This window comes from Clytia hemisphaerica, unplaced genomic scaffold (assembly GCF_902728285.1).
Source record: "Clytia hemisphaerica strain Z4C2 unplaced genomic scaffold, Clytia hemisphaerica genome assembly, whole genome shotgun sequence".
Taxonomy (NCBI): Eukaryota; Metazoa; Cnidaria; class Hydrozoa; order Leptothecata; family Clytiidae; genus Clytia; species Clytia hemisphaerica.
The window spans coordinates 516,736-533,144 of NW_027103808.1; the positions used below are offsets into that span (position 1 = coordinate 516,736).

The 16,409-nt window shown below is 33.8% G+C and overlaps 3 protein-coding genes and 1 long non-coding RNA gene across 4 annotated transcripts; all 4 read right to left on the reverse strand.

The window, feature by feature from the left end:
* Window positions 1-1,160: 1,160 nt before the first annotated feature.
* On the reverse strand, window positions 1,161-8,299 carry LOC136806514 (uncharacterized). The gene is made up of 5 exons (XR_010846573.1): window positions 7,531-8,299; window positions 6,070-6,116; window positions 5,090-5,208; window positions 2,877-2,933; window positions 1,161-2,194 (listed from the first exon to the last, which is right to left on the reverse strand). It is a non-coding gene; the product is annotated as an uncharacterized lncRNA (long non-coding RNA).
* A 21-nt stretch (window positions 8,300-8,320) lies between these two features.
* LOC136806541 (molecular chaperone MKKS-like) lies at window positions 8,321-9,326 on the reverse strand. Its single transcript, XM_067063130.1, has 2 exons — window positions 8,465-9,326; window positions 8,321-8,334 (listed from the first exon to the last, which is right to left on the reverse strand). Exons 1-2 carry the CDS (start codon window positions 9,324-9,326, stop codon window positions 8,321-8,323), a joined length of 876 nt encoding a protein of 291 aa, XP_066919231.1.
* Window positions 9,327-10,735: 1,409 nt separating this feature from the next.
* LOC136806542 (ribitol 5-phosphate transferase FKRP-like) lies at window positions 10,736-11,404 on the reverse strand. Its single transcript, XM_067063131.1, has one exon. The coding sequence runs from the start codon at window positions 11,402-11,404 to the stop codon at window positions 10,736-10,738; it is 669 nt and encodes a 222-aa protein (XP_066919232.1).
* Window positions 11,405-11,825: 421 nt separating this feature from the next.
* Window positions 11,826-15,291, reverse strand: LOC136806515 (uncharacterized). The gene is made up of 5 exons (XM_067063103.1): window positions 15,039-15,291; window positions 13,508-13,656; window positions 13,082-13,195; window positions 12,784-12,927; window positions 11,826-12,524 (listed from the first exon to the last, which is right to left on the reverse strand). Exons 1-5 carry the CDS (start codon window positions 15,211-15,213, stop codon window positions 11,832-11,834), a joined length of 1,275 nt encoding a protein of 424 aa, XP_066919204.1. The 5' UTR covers window positions 15,214-15,291; the 3' UTR covers window positions 11,826-11,831.
* Between the last annotated feature and the right edge of the window lie 1,118 nt (window positions 15,292-16,409).

Consider the following 16,409-nt stretch of genomic DNA (forward strand, 5'->3'; position numbering starts at 1 on the left):
AATCTCTAACTTTCTCAGGCAAGAAAAATTGAAGCCTTAAATAGCGCCGTATTTTTGATGACGATTGAATCTAGCAATTCCTTTGTCTTCGAGTGATATATTTTCGAAATTAAGCGTAAATTTTAGTTTCAATCTGTCATTTGTGTAAAAACCAGGCGGGTGCTCAAGGCCGCGAACTTTGGTAGGACAAATCTAAAAGAGTGATTCGGCTTGTTCTCAAACAGGCATCAGTGTTTTTCCCAAGGACCGCGTTCATCTAAAAGGACTAGGAACGACAACAAAGTTGCATGATTGTGTTTATGAATAGGGCGCCGTATCAGTTTTTAACTTTCCAGCGCACAACAAGATTCTTGTAGTAGAATTTTCCGCGGGAGAACTATTTTCCTCAGATGTATAATTTCCAAGCGCCTTCAGAGGTTTACCGTGCGCGTCAGAAAATTATGAACAGCTGTCATTAGGTTAAATAAGAGAGAATGATGTTTTTATCGATCATTCGAAAACCGAATAAAATATCCACGCCGATAAATATGAAGAGTAAGATAAATATGTTAAGTAAATGCTATTAATGCCTCTAAAAAGATATTAAAACCCTCTAAAAAGAAAATACCTAAATTTTATAATATAACTATAAATACTTGAATAAAGTGTGAGCAAGGCATACTTATAAACGCGCTTATACATAGGAAATTAAGGCACTTTCATCAGGTCTCTAGGTGTCTAATAAACGAACAGGGGGTCGGTACAAATTGGAATTAAGCGAGGGACTTATTATCAAGACTTTTGGAGATGGAAAAACCTGCAAAAGGATGAAAATAGCCATCTGAACAACAGAAGGACGTCCTAAAATAGCACAAGAGGTGTTTAATCTTAAAATTTACAAAAAAAGATTTAATGCCATAATTGGAATCAAAAGTAACAATATAAGTTTTAAGATAAGGCCGACATAACAAGCAAAATTCCGACCAAAAATTAAAAGTTCCGATCAAAAAAAATTATTGTGCTGTCATATCACATACTGTCATAGCCCCGTGCAACCGTTGAGACAGGGTGTTTTAAATACGTTCGTTTGCCAACGATTCAAAATTCAATGGTTTCCTAGATGGGCACACGATGCACTGTCCATTGCTTTGGAACGTTCTTTGAAATTTCCATTTTCTTAAAAAAAAATCAAAATCGTTTAACGATATCATCCATAATAAAAGTGTGAATTACACCAAATTTTCCATTAAAATCCATTATGCTGCGAGTCTTGTCTTTTACAATATTTGCGAACAGAGACAAGACCAAGACTTGGGAAGCAGTATAAATTCCAAACAATTCACCGCATGTATGAATCTTCCATTTCGTCTTTTACATTGTACTATGAGCATCTAACGGCCTGCGGGTCAACTTTCGAGTATCTGGACTTCGCGGGCAAACCTCGTAGCTGTTTAGACGTAGATGGATACGACCAAAATCCCATGCGAAGGTGCACATGTAGATTAAGTAAAGTAAACATTGGAACCATTCACAGCCTTGTGGGATATAATAATAACGTTCCTCTTTAGGAGCAAGTAGACGTCCGCAGACAAATGTAACCGGTGTTGCACAGGCGAAAACACAGAGAAGGATTCGGAAACTCGCTAAGCATTTAGTGTGATTATACGGATGCTTGTGGGTGATCCTTGCTTGGGTAATCATGAAGAGAATCATGAAAAAGAAGAAAATTCCGGCACCGATGTAGTGAAGGAAAGCATGTGTATCGTACGGGAAAGCTGGTACCATGTATAAACCAATCAGCATCAACATACCAGATAAGAAAGATATGTAATTGGCTTTATAACACACCATTGGATAAAACGTGTTAACTTGGATAAAACGTAACAGGATGACAGCGAAAGTGATTGAACCACTAAACGCAATCCCAGTTGAAAATATACCAAGCTCAGGTTGTTGTAAACCTAAATCACTTGGGTATGGGACATACTCTAAAGTACCTTTGTGCAGCAATCCCAAGAGGTAGCTTGATACAGCTGCTGCTAACAAAACGAAAGCGGCCGAAACTGGTAGCAACGATAAGCATTTGTTCGGCATTTTGACTCTCTTGAGACGTTGAATGAATTGGTTTTAATGTCAAGTCAAACTGCTTCAATATTTACGTTGTCTTCCTTCTTTACTTCTTTTAAGCAAAGCTTATCTTGTTCCGAAGGCTTGGCTTTAAGAAATGAGAAAGAAAGAAAAAAAATACGTCATTTTTTTACAGAGAGAAAGATATGGGGAAACATCTATTTCGTGTTAAGAAAAGAGGGAAAAAGTTATTAAAAAAGGGTACAGCGATTTTCATTTCGTTGATCAGAGTAACCTTGTAATAATAACTAATAATAAATTTTTTATTAAGAAACTGTGCGTGGTGAAAATAATATATCAATAGTACACTAGTACATTCGCCACAAGACTCTTTTCTCGTACGTGTTACAAGCAAAAACACACGAGATGGTATAACAAAGCTCTTGAAAGAACTCTTGAACTAGGGAGCAATATGCTTCAAACTTTTCTATTCAGTTGATCCTGTCGTTTCAGAAATCAATCTAAGTGAAATAAGGGTAAATTTGTTTCTGTACTGTCGAGGAAGCCTTTAGAAGTCAAGTTTTCTGAAAATTCAATTTTTCTAGCTTGTTCTTATAAGCCTTCTAAAAGAAAAGATCCTTATCGGTAGTAAAATGTTTGGCCAATTTATTCTCAGAATGATTTTATTCAATGGAACAGTACCATCTTGTTGCGCGGGAACAGTTACCACAGCGAGAAGTATAAAAAGAAATATTCAGCGCTCAAGATTAAATAATTGATTTTTTTCTTTGCTCAATAATGTACTCAAAGTAGCAAAGGACTATACTCACAAGGACTTGACGTGACTCTTTTCCTTCCTTGCTTACTTTTTGGGCACCTTGAGTCACCTGAAAATGAAGAAGAGCAATATAATATTATAACACCACCTGCTCACAGACCCACTGGGACCCCTTCCCTAAAAATATCGTCCCCGGTGGAAAATCATCCTCCAATTTTTGCCCCACTGAAAATAATCAAATTAACCAATCCTCACTGCAAAATAATTTACTATTTTTGCCATCCCCATTGAATTTTCTACCTACTTGAAAACATAATGAATTGAAGTCCCCAGCTATAAAAAATATCGAGTTTCTTTCTGTTGTTTTTATCCACACTGGCTGAAAAAGTCCTACCGGGTCTGTGGGAAGGGGGTGTATTATACAGACCTTTCTTCATAAGAACTAGTAAATTTTTGTTGAGGCTCGGCTTTTAAATTGCTCTTATTGTGCCTTAATTTTTAGAGAAAAATTAGTTACACTCTCCAGTGTAATAGAAGATGACCCCTTTATCAAAATGTAAGCTAAATAAGTTTGAGTTTATCGATCCGGTGATTTAAACCCCCATTCGTCAACGATTATACAAACCAAACCCCATTCAAAAGCTCGTCCCTTGAAGCTTATATATTTTGATATTGGAAGTTTATCGTAGCTTGGATTACAAGATTTAAAGGTTGGCTACGTTTCGAGAGATTTTTCTCCCATAATAGAGAAGAAAACACCCTCCACCTTGCCTGATTATGGGAAAAGAATCTCTCGAAACGTAGCCAAACGTAAATCTTGTGATCCAAGCCACGATAAACTTCCAATATCAAAATGTATGCACTTCAAGGGATGAGCTTTTTAATGGTGCTTGGTTTGTACCCGGGGGGGGGGTACTAGGGTTGGCAAATGAGGGGTATGTGCGGACGGGACCTCCGAAAACCGACCCTTAGAGAGACTGATTTTTGCTGAAAAGTTGACCCTTAGAGAGACTTTTTGAATTTTTTTTTTCGATTTTTGGAAAAAGTCATACCCTTAGAGAGACTTTATTACGATTTTTTCTCTGGAAATCAAAAAAACTTCCTAAAAATCCTGATTTTTCCGACCCTTAGAGAGACTTTGAAAGGTGAAAAAACCGACCCTTACCGTCCGCACATACCCATCATCCATTTTTGCCTAAGTACCCCCCTCCCTCCCGGGGTTTGTATAATCGTTGACAGATGGCTAATCGTTGACTAAACACGCAGCAGTAACATTCCAATTCAATGTAACTTCTTTACTACAAAATTTCCTAAAGGTTTCATATTTACTAAAGTGTCCCCGTTTCATATCAGTATATCAGACACATGTTTCATATCAGGACTTTTCTTTTTTACGCTTTTTTTCTGAGGTGAATTTCACAGAATTTGATAAGAATACAGTCAAACTGCTTCCTTTGTTAGAGATAAATTGAAGCTTTGAGGAAGAAATGTAATTTTAACCCAAATTTTCACTCAAAAGTCCAAAACTCTCAAATTGATCAATCTCATGTTTGTGAAAAAGGCAAGTCTCAAAAAAGTAAGAATACGTTAAGAACATTTCACCCTCAATTTTGGCACTTTCTTAAGAATACTTGACCCTCATCCAAAGTACACTCTTATAAAAGAAAAAGCGTGTATTGGGTTGATATCTGTTGATACCATAAGCAAAAATGTTTTTCTTTTCCTCTTTCTGACCAGTCTTGCTCCACATCCGTGTCAATTCAATGCGAAAAAGCTTGTAAATTAAAATTGATATCACTCTTATTTAAAAACAAAACTTTTTAGTAAAAAAAGCCTATAATTCTAGTCTAGGACTGTACCAAGGATTGCGAGGGTTAGGTCCTTAAAAAATTCAAAAATACATACAAAAGAATCAGCACCAGTAGCAAACTAATGAAAGCAGTTTTAATACATGGTAATATTTTATGGGAAGGAGAAAAAGTTTACTTTTACATAATACTGTACACGTTTTTTTAATAAGAACATCAAAAATATTTGAAGCCTTCGAATGCTCTTAACTTTTTTGAGTTTTAAACCTAAGCCTAAAAGTGTTCTTACCAAGTTCTTATTCTAAGCATTCAATTTTCTGGGTATTTTTGTCTAGTTTTCTAAGAAATCGGCTGTTTTAGAGTTTACAAATCCTTCTTAACATTTTGGTTATGAAGCCTTATTCTTATATAGTTTGTTCTTATAAAAAGACGTAACATAAAATCATGATGTGTTTACCTGAGTTCTTGTTCGTAGAGACAATACGTTCTGTTGTTGGTATTCTTGCAAAAAGTACAGATAGTTTTGCTGAGAAGCTGTTTTGCGAAATGAAACTTTTCCCATTCACACGACGAAATCTATAATGAATCAAATTAAAACAACATAAACTACATGACTCTCTTAAAATGATAAAGACATAGAAATTGATTAATACTCTACTGAGAGTTTTGAAGAAATTTGGTTTAATGAGTATAATCCTATTTACCTTTACATTGTCAAGGTATTTTTGATAATTCAAACAAATCAATTTCCGAATTAAAAAACAATTTTTGAGTAGTATGTCCCTCGTGATAAAATACTGGATAGTCACACAGATTACTAATCCCTATCAACACATCAAGATGACTCTGAATACACGTTTTTGTATAAGAGCATCTAAAAATTTTGAAGCCTTGAGATGTTCTTAACTTTTTGGGTTTCAAGTCTAAAAATTATTCTTAACATGCTCTTATTTTCGCCATTTTTTGAGTACTTTTGTCCGTTTTTCTAAGAAATTGGGTATTTTAGAGTCCTCAAAGTCTTAAAATGTTCTTAACTTGTTCTTAACATATTGGCCATCGAAGCCTTATGTTCCTATATAGTTTGTTCTTATAAAAAAACGTGTACTTTCTGTCTTAGACTCTAGACTTTACACACACCAAGAATAAACAATTTATTTTCTTGCCTCTTAAAAACTGAAGCCAACAAAAATATCAGAATATTGGAATATGAAAGGACCCTTGTCCCAAATGCGATAAGTGCTAAAGTAACGGTCATTACACGTTTTTTTTATGGGAACAAACTATATAAGCACAAAAGACTTGTTAAGAACATTTTAAGGCTTTGTGGACTCAAAAAAATTTTAAAAATGGTCACAAAATGGTGAAAATAAGAACATCCAAAGGCTTCAAAAATTGTAGATGTTCTTATAAAAAAACGTGTAATGGATCATACTGTACCTTGAAAAGATTTGTTGCTACTTCTGAAACGTTATGTAAGATCAACCCTAATAAAGAAGGACAAAAAATATCATTATGTGAAAATTGTGCAAAAAAGATTTCGTGTATCGAGTCATCTGAATGAAGGTTTGACCTAAAACGAATTAGAAATAGTCAAATCGTCAAAAAAACAAGTCTCTGTCCGTCACAATCTAGAAAAGGTTACTCAAAATTCGTGTTGATCTTTTTTTCAGTACAATATTATTCTTTTTGATAGAGTATTTGTGGAAATAAAAAAAAAGCTTATAAAAATGTCATATGGTGTTGGGATGGTAAAGTATCGATTATCAAATTCAAAACTTGACAATAGATTACATCATCTTAACGACTTGCAATGATAACAATATATTTTAATCTCATATTTTCTGAGTAGCCTTCAGATTAGCATCATCGATTGATTTTCGTACAAAGCTTGCTAGCAAATCTTAAAAATGAGATTGTTAGATTTTGAATGTTCAAATTCTAATTTTTACTCTCGGGTACCTAATAGCCAAGGGGGTTGGAATAAGCAGGGGGGTTGGAAAAAATCTCAAAACTTAATAAGCGGGGGGGGGGGGGTTGGAATAAAAATGTTCTGGGTGGAAAATTTTTAAAAAGGAGGCTAATACAGCAGAATTAGGACAAAAGAGGGAACTTTCAAAAACATTTTTCAAAAATTAATAAGCGGGGGGGGGGGGGGGGAATAAGAATGTCCTGGGTGGAAAATTTTCGAAAAATTAATTAGCGGGGGGGGGGACGGCTATTAGGTACCCGGGAGTAATAAGCAAGTACAGACGATATTTGCAAAAAAGTAAGCACTAACTACCCTACTAGAAAAGAATTCAGTTTGAAAGAATTTGAGCTCAACTTCAACAGCTTTCACGGTAACGAGAAAACAACCTAACATTATTGAGCATGAACTACTTTCGACCAAAATCTTTCATAAAATTTCACGAGCAGGTAGATATTAAAAAATGGCATTTCATCGACACCTCATAATCACAAAGGTAATATTTTTCTGAAAAACTGTTGAAATATAATGTATCAGACTAAGTCTGTTGAAATATAATGTTTCTTAAGTCACGTAAAGATAATAAACCTAAGACAAGAAAGGTGTGGTACACGTTTTTTTATAAGAACAAACTATATAAGAACATAAGGCTTCGATGGCCAAAATGTTAAGAATATCACGGACTCTAAAACACCCGATTTCTTCAGAAAATGGACAAAAATACTCAAAAAATGGCGAAAATAAGAACATGTTAAGAACCTTTTTAGGCTAAATCAAAAAGATAAGAACATCCGAAGGCTTCAAAAATGTTCTTATTAAAAAAACGTTTAGATTTTGAGTTAACGATAAAGATAACTGTAAGAAACTCCAAACAAAACAAATTTCTCATTTTCTTGCTAAATATTTGCAGTAAGTTTTTATATTCTACAAACCTTTAAAGAACGATATAGTTCAATGTAGTGGAGGTCAAGCATTTATGTCGAGAAGAAACTTCAAAACAACAAATGAAATTATCATTTTATCTTTAGGGTTGGCCTTGGAAACGATTAACATTAAAGCTCTTTTTTGGAATCGATGAAAGCAAATAATACTAGGAAAGCTACTCACAATCAAGTACAGTACAAGAGATTTACTTGAATATGAAAAAAAGAAAAAGAAAATACTAATTAGGTAGTGGGAGGCTTAGAAACCACTTTTGCACCGATTCTTAAAACCATATTAGCTAATTGAAAAGCAGAAGAGATGATATGAATGAACATTTCTTCTGACTCAAAAACATCTGCTTCACGTCCATAAAAATCTTCTTGTACATCACTAGGTTTGTAATTTGTAAGATAAGAATTATTGTTAAGCTCAAGAAAATTGACAAACTCCATCGTAGAGCTTTTCTTGACAATTCCACAACAACAGGTTGGAGAACCAGTTATCCAATGATGATGGAAGGTTAAGTCAATGCAATGATGGAGAGTATCTGTTCTTGATACAGCTTGACACAGCTTTAATAACGATGTAACATAAACACGAAAATGTGTCATGGTGCCGTGCTCCTTCACCATCTTCATAAGGAGTCGAGTTATGGAGCATCCTCCACCGTATAAAACGTTTTCCGTTTTAGAAACCGTATCCAAGGCTGTCAAGGTTTGTTCATAACAAATATCTAAAGCGTTCAAGCGAATTTCGTCTTCAGCACATAAAATAACTGTCTTTTTATTTGCGGTACGTTCACATTTTCCAACCTAAGAAAGTTCTTTTCAATCAGATTAACACGCTTTGCTAAAGAAATGTGTCCCAAATAAGATGAAAGGTCAGTTTCTGAAAGATTATTAACAGCAATGCACTGACAGATTGTCTCCAGTTTTTTCATACAAGCTTTGCCAACTCGATCAATACAGTAAATAGCATTGTCTTTGAACCATTTCTTAGCTCTTGGGTGTATCACTTTTTGACAAACAATTAGTTGCACTAAACCATGCATTAAGCGGCAAGTCCTCAATACATTTCCATTTAGTAAACTTTCCTTTAAATCACTTCTTGATTCAACTTGATAATCAAACTTTGACCCTCCTTCCAAAACTTCTTCACTATCAAGGGCAATCGAGACAGAATAAAGAATAACCTTCACATCAGTGAGTTCATTTGGGAAATTCGTATATTGTTCCAGACGCAACATTAAACCATCATTAAGGCTCGTTTTTAAAATAGCCTCGTTTTCAAGTTTAATCACGTGACTATTGTTCCAGAAATTGTCCATAGTAAAAACACGTGCAAATGTCAAACATAAATGTTTAGATTCTTCTCGTGTAAGCAACAGTTTAGACATCAAGATTGGACGAATTATTTTTGTGACATCACTAAACCGTCCGATATTACATTTGACCGAAAGTGTCCGAATTTCTCTAACACAAGTACTCAAAATCAACTCGTTGTTATCCATTACAGTTCCAATGGGGACATCAAATTTCAAGTATTCTTGAATAAGAATTGTCGCTAAAATTCCCATAGCTGATCCACCATTTTTGTAACGTTCATTTTGCTGTCGTAGGAAACCAAACATAAGATTGATGACGTCATCCGTTGGAGTAATAGAATGATACAGCTCAAATGCAGAGCATACTAGTTTATTATTGATAGCAATGTGTTGACTTGATGGACCATGCAAATGTGACAACATTTTGTACAGGTTGGAAAGTTTCTCTTGACAATGTACATCATTGGAAATGGATGCCATTTGATGGTAAAAGGTTTTACACCGATAAATTTTAACGCAGCTTCATTGCTAAAATGAAATAAAAATTAAACAATTATATACTAAACCATTCTCTGTTTTATATGAGATCCTTATTGGGAGCAAAGTAACAGCGAGTAGAGACAGGAGAATCTTCATTAGAAAAGTCAATATGCCGCTTCAAAAGAAATATTTTCAGGGGTCATTTAAGTATCATTGGATGCACTCTTGCTGAAGCTCAACAATGTAATTTTGTAAAAGTGCGTACTCTCAGGTACCTAATAGCCGGGGGGTTTGGAATAAGCGGCCGGTTTGGAAAAAATCTCAAAGTAAAAGTTTGTAAGAGATCAGAATCCGACCTACAGATGGATATTCATATTGGCCCAAAAATTTAGTTCTGTTAACTTATTTATTCCTTCACATAATTCAAAGATTATATTAAGTGATTTATGCAAAATAAATATGAAAAATAAAAAGTATTGAAAATAATACCTGTAAGTAAAAAAAAGCAATTAATATTTTTAAAAATAAAAGTAGTTAAAAAAAAACGTGTTATTAAAAATGCATTTTCATGAGTCAAATAGAATTGCACAAAATATTATTCCGGAGGAGGAGGATAGCTGGCGGGTATGTGCCGCAGGATTTCGACCCTCGGACCCTTAGAGGAACTAAAAAGAAGGAAAATTTTTTATGGATTTTACGACCCTAATTAAGAATAATTTGACCATTTTGATCTAATAAGGGGCAAAAAGTTAAAAGTTCCCTATTCTATTTATTTCTGATTATTTCCAACCCTCAAAAAGACTTCAAGGTTTGAAAAAGGCACCCTTAAAGGCGCCAGATACATGTACTCTTCAATTGCCTAGGTACCCCCACCGGGATTAGCAAAAGTGAAAAAACTTTTAAAATTAACGAACGAATCAATAAACAAATTAGGGTAATATCATTGGGAAAGACAAACCTGGGTAGGTATTTATTTTATACTTTCTAACTTGTGCAGTGTATTGAACATTAAAAAGTAGAGGAAATACACGTTTGTTTTTAAGAAACTAGTTTTACCAAGCCAGCCTCAATGTTTCTTAAGAAATCGGCCTTTTTGACATAATCAGCCTAATTTTCATGCAATTAAAAATAAACATTTTTATAAATAAATATTTGTTTTGATTGGAAAGTCCTTTAAAAAAAAACGAATTAAAAAAATGTTATTTTCTCATTCTCAGCCTCAGCATTATATTCTTAGATGTTTCTTAGTTTTTAAGCATTCTGAGCCTCATGTTTCTTAAAAGTGTGTTTCTTAAAAAAAAAACGTGTAGTTATCTTAAAACAATAATCCCATACCAAAGGTCACTAAAAACAAAAAAATAATCGCTTGACAGCCCATCATTTTAACAAAACGTTCAATCCATCCACCATCAATCATCACACGATTGGTCAGTTTTCATAAAACATGGTACATAACATTTCCATTTAAACGGTACCGAAAACCAATACGACAAACGATACCTGCGTTTCAACAAGCCAATATATTTCTCGGGCACGGCAACTTGAATACCAACAAATTCCAAGATAGTTCGTTTTCCAATAAACTCTTTAGGGATATATTCTAACTTATGACTAATCTTGGTTATTAGACCATCTTTGACCCAGCTTGGGTAATATTTGGTGTAAGTATTTTCATGCTCAGTCCAACGCACGAGGTCAACAGATGCGGATCCATAAGTTGCTATCATGGTGTTAGCAGATACTCCTCGGTTATTTATATCACGTAAAGCCTCACTTACATTAGGATCATCCTTAAGGAAAGAGACATCCCCGTCTCCATCCCAAGGGATAATACCATGGTAACGAACTGCACCTAGCAACGAGCCATAATCTAACCAATAGAAAACCTTATTTTTCTCAAATGATGATATAATGATTTTCAGTAAAATTTCAAGATCTTTTTTCGATTGTTCACTGAGATAGCAGTCTGTATTATACTGGTCAGTAATTGATGGGAGTAATTTGAAATGAACCCATGCTAACAATATTAACAATAAAACTAAAACCAGATAGCATCTTCTATGTTTTATTCGAATCATTCTTTTTCATGTTCGTTCTTTTTTTTTCTTTTTTTGACTGAAAATAAAGAAAAGATTAACAAGTGAGTTAAAGTAACAACACAAAAATAGACAGCTTTTGCTAAAGGTTACTAGCCCCTAGAGGAAGCTAGCTATGCGAGGTGACGGGAAAAAAGGACAAAGTTAAGAAATCACCTTCAAAAAATCACAGGATGTGCATTTTCGGAAATTAATCCTATCATGATTTTGAGGCTGATGTTTTTTTAAGAGCACTAGAATTAATAAGTAGCTATATTGGCTACTCAAACATTAGCGACAAAAGTTCAAAAAACAGTTCCCTCATATTATTTTAGAACAGATAAATAACCGTAAATCTATCAGATAAGCTGAAAGTACTAATACGAAGTGAATGAACCAGACAAAGAAATCAAAGCTTATCCTATCACCATTAAGTAGTTGGAGGATCTACTGAGCTATTCTTTTCTTCCAATAAAACATGTATCATGTTCGTTAACACTTGGAATTCTTGTGGATTCAAATTATGTTGTCTTATAACATCTTCGTCTATATTAGGAGGGTCTTCTTCTTCAATAGTCGTGGAGCTCGTTCCAGGCTCCTCCTCCTCATTTTCAGTATGATGATGTGGAACTAACATTTCATTTTTCGTTAAACTTGGATGCTCTATAAAAAGTTGTACTTCATTTTCACTGCCTGGCTGTCTTTCAACAACTAAGTCCTGTTTTATCGTCTTAATATTCTGTCCATCATTATGTGTAGGTTTAGAATGTTGTCCGTCCTCCTCATGGTCAGTCTTAGCAACTACTATATGTTGATGGTGATGATGATGTTCTTCTTGTTGAGTATCTGAACCAACACTCAAAACACTGTTACGCACTTGATCTTTCTCTTGTATAGCAAGTATCATGTATTTCTTGATCTCTTCCAAATTTGAATGTAAATCTTTCATAACACTTTCCTCGTTTTCCATCAAGTAAGTTAAAGTTTTGACTTCATCTAATAAGTCACGTGTCTTTTCTCCCCAGCATATTGGAGGTTTAGGAGGTGGTTTCCGCACTTTATGTGTAATTTGAGTTGCAGGAGGACTAGGTCGTTCAGGATTACGGATGACTTGGATGACCTCCTGAGAGAAGGAAATAAAATAGAGTATTATCACAGTATCTTTGAAACTAAAAGAGTGATCACACTCCACGAAATAACAATATCAATTGACAAAATTATTCTAAATGACAAAAATTGACATTAAAAAAATGCTCTACTGTACCTTCTAAGTATGAAACTTATTACTAATAAATTCAAACACAACAAAAATGCTAGATACACTCAAATCAAAAGTTCAGAAATAATTAGTGATATTTTCTATTTGTGTTTTTTTCAATTACCATATTAGGATGGTTGACATGCTCTTCTGCAGGTGGAATCATTAGAATGAAACTTTTCTTGAAATTTGCCAAGGTACGATTTTTGATTGCTTTCCTTAATAGCTTTGACCCAGTCTCTCTTTTCCATTTAGTGTCACCTGTTATCTTAAAAAAGAACAGAAAATAAACAGAGTAAATGGTAATTCTTATTGCGAAAAAAATTGATATTGATCTTGGCTTAACAGAAAGATACATAGAAGAAATCATTATTGCTTCAAACCAGGAAAATGAACTAGATTATTTGATAAAGAAATCTTACTGTATGGTCAGGGAAATGAACCAGTTCTTTAACCACAACCTGACAGGGACAGTTATTTTTGACAGTCATGCGAATACTTCTTGGATTTTTATATGGTTTATCAGCTTCAGCTTTCTAAAAATTATAGAATCATATATCTCAATATAATGAATAAAAGAAAACTGCTAGAGGACAATACTCTGTTGGATTGACCAGCTTGAAGATGCAAAAATAAAAAAATTGACACCCCTCATCTCAAAGTGTTAAAATATCTGCCTACACAGGCAGGGAGGGTGAAAAAAACTACTTTTTTAGTGAAGGAAATGGGCAATGAAGTTAGTGAATTTATAAAGTTTACTCTCTAGGTTCACGCTACTGCTAGACACTAAAACCTACTTGTCATCTTAAGAAAATTATGAAACTTTCAATTTACTTTGAAATAATTACCTGAGCCAACCTTCTCTTCTTTGGTACAATATTTCGATCTTTTCCAAAGTGACAATCCAATTTTTTAGTTCCCAGAATAATAAAAGGAACTCCACTGAAAGTGATTGTTTCGTCATTCCACATGATTTTGTGGGTCTTCTCATAAAAATCTATAGAAACAAGTGATACTTTTATGGACCTACCTGGTTATGCATTTAACACATTATATAATTGATATATATGTGAGCATGACCATTAAACCATCATTCAGAACACAAATAGTGACAATCTATTAAAATTAGTCGTTTGTTTCTTAAAAAAAAAAACGTTTAGAAACCAAACTTTCATGCTCTTGAAATATTCTTTCATATTCAAGACTTCGTTAGCAAAAAAACATATCTCATCAAAAAAATGAGTAATTTGGCTAAGAACATTGATGTATGCTTATTAATAGTGATTCTTATAGATAAAGATGCGTTTTTTGAGCTGATAAATTCTTTTTTTACAAAAATGTGCTTGAGCCATCTTTTACCTACTTTCATGCAAAAAATCAGGAAAAAAACAATGATCCAATATTTCACAAAGTCCAAAAAACCCTTTTTAGCTGTTTTTGCTGAAATTTAACCAAAAATTTTGTTTCCAAAAATCGACCTCCGTCACATTCGACGGTTTATAGTTATGCATCTTTGTGTAAAAAATCATAAAGAATGAAAAAGCCATTCTCAAGAAAAAGCTAATACCTAAGTAATTGATAATGTGCTTATAAAAAAATATCGAATTTGGCCAGTTTTTCTATAAAAACACGCCAAGCAACCAAAATTTCATGTGTAAAAACACATATTAATTATTATTTAAAAGTAAGCCCTCGTGAGCAAAAAAAACATCTATCTCATAAAAAAATTGAGTAATTTGACTAAGAACATTGATGTATGCTTATTAATAGTGAATCTTGAAGACAAACATGGGTTTTTTTGAGCCAAAAAATTTTTTTTGCAAAAATCTGCTTGAGCCACCTATGATGGTACCCTACTTTCATGCAAAAAATCAGAAAAAATTAATGTTTCAATTTTTCACGAAGTCCAAAAAACCTGTTTTTTAGCCGTTTATTGCCCCAAATTTGCCCAAAAATTTTTATTTTCGAAAATCAGGCTCCTTCACATTCGAGGGTTTATAGTTTATCCCTCTTTGTGCAAAAAATCAGAAAAAACTAATGAGCCAATCTGGAGAAAAAAATATCGTTCTTCAAAGCCTGTGAAAAAAGGATTTTGCTTCGGATTTTGCAACTGTTCTGGAACTTACAAGGAAAGGCCAGTTTGGAAGGTGTACAATTGTCTTCTCACTTTGATTTTAGACTTGAGGGAGCTGCTATGTGAGAGATTCCAGTGCTGAAGCAATCAACTGTATCATACATTGAGGGAATCAAATGACTTTTCCACAATGGACCTTAACTTATATACAATGTGCATCCGGACAGTAGTAGTAGTCCTAAGCTAATATGTCAAAGCTAAAAAATTTTAAAAATCAAAAAGTAAAGTAAGTTAAAAATGATTACCTGAATTTCCGAAATTCTTTGACTGATACCAGCAAGCATATTTAAAGCCATGTGTCTGTTCATGGTCATGCAATATGTTATTGGTGTCATCGTAGCTTTCAACATGGTAAATCAAATAATTCTTTTCCTTTTCTCTTGGCTCAATCTTATCATCCTCCAATTCTGATTGTTCCATAATTCTCGAAAACAAAACACTCTTATAACTTTTTAAAATGCTTCCTATTCTTTTATAGGAAATTTGTAACCAATTGATTAGAGATAATTTTATATAAAAAACATTCATATTATTATTAAAATAAACTCCTAAAAAGTCTTCCTCACTCAAGAAATTGTCAAGCTCTTAGCTAGGGTGTGCACTCGTTAGGATTTTTGGTGCAGAGCAAGGAAGAATTCAGCAAAATGAACTTCAATCTGTAGTACTTACTTTTAAATCATTAAATCTTTTCTTTCTTTTTTTAAAAATCATAGTCCTTATAAAAAACCCTGGTCTGGAAGCATATTGTTTTAACTTTTTGTCGGATTTTTCCTTTGTTATTATCAAAAGGTGAAAATCGATTTGCTCAGTTTTTGATCATATTACCAAGTATTCCTCTTGGGATTGGTTTAAGATTTAATCACATGATCAATAAGTGAGCAAAACAAACTAATTTCTCAATGCAATTTCAAGTAAGAAACAATGGAAAGAAACAAAAGGCTTCCCCTGGGGTTTTTTATACAGACTATGTTTAAATCAATAAGAAATTATCAGGGAAACAAATAAAAAACTGCATCTAAATATCTCTTTTCTTTTCAAAGATATTGATGTTTTTCGACATCAAGGTAAAAACACGACTTAGCGCTGACTTACGTACAGCACCGGAAGATTCTTGACCCACATGGAAACAAATGGCAGTCGCTAATGAGCTGGTTCATCTTTTCAAGAACGGTTTTTTTAGTATACCCAGGGTAAGAGTAGGCTACAATCTATCACATGCTGCTTTATTTGAAAATCTACAGGCCGTCTGGAATTTCTAAAAATAGAATAAATTGTGATTTTTCAACGTAAGATTGCAGATTTTTGTAAGCAGCATACACCATCTGAAAGCTAAGGTTTTCAGCTTTCTAGTGCTAAAATTTGTTTTTAGCTATCATCTCCAGCTCACTAGCGATAAGCAAAAGTTTATACAGTCACCGGGCTCATTTTCAGACCGCGCTAGAGGAGTGAACGGGAGCTGTGGTCATACATCATATGATATTTTCACGTGTTTTAAATTGGCAAAGTTTAGTAAATTTGACCAGATATGGGTGAATTGCGCCAAATCTGTACAGATCTGTACTGTGGTTTCGTAAACAAGGCAAACTGTATTCAAAGTACCATAGAAGTGGTGACGG

Coding starts and splice junctions, on each gene's coding strand:
- LOC136806541 (XM_067063130.1), bottom strand. CDS start 9,326: ATGGCATCCATTTCCAATGATGTACATTGTCAAGAGAAACTTTCCAAC.
- LOC136806515 (XM_067063103.1), bottom strand. CDS start 15,213: ATGGAACAATCAGAATTGGAGGATGATAAGATTGAGCCAAGAGAAAAG. Junction 13,657..15,038: donor AAAGAATTTCGGAAATTCAG/GTAATCATTTTT, acceptor TTGTTTCTATAG/ATTTTTATGAGAAGACCCAC. Junction 12,928..13,081: donor TTCATTTCCCTGACCATACA/GTAAGATTTCTT, acceptor TTCTTTTTTAAG/ATAACAGGTGACACTAAATG.
- LOC136806542 (XM_067063131.1), bottom strand. CDS start 11,404: ATGATTCGAATAAAACATAGAAGATGCTATCTGGTTTTAGTTTTATTG.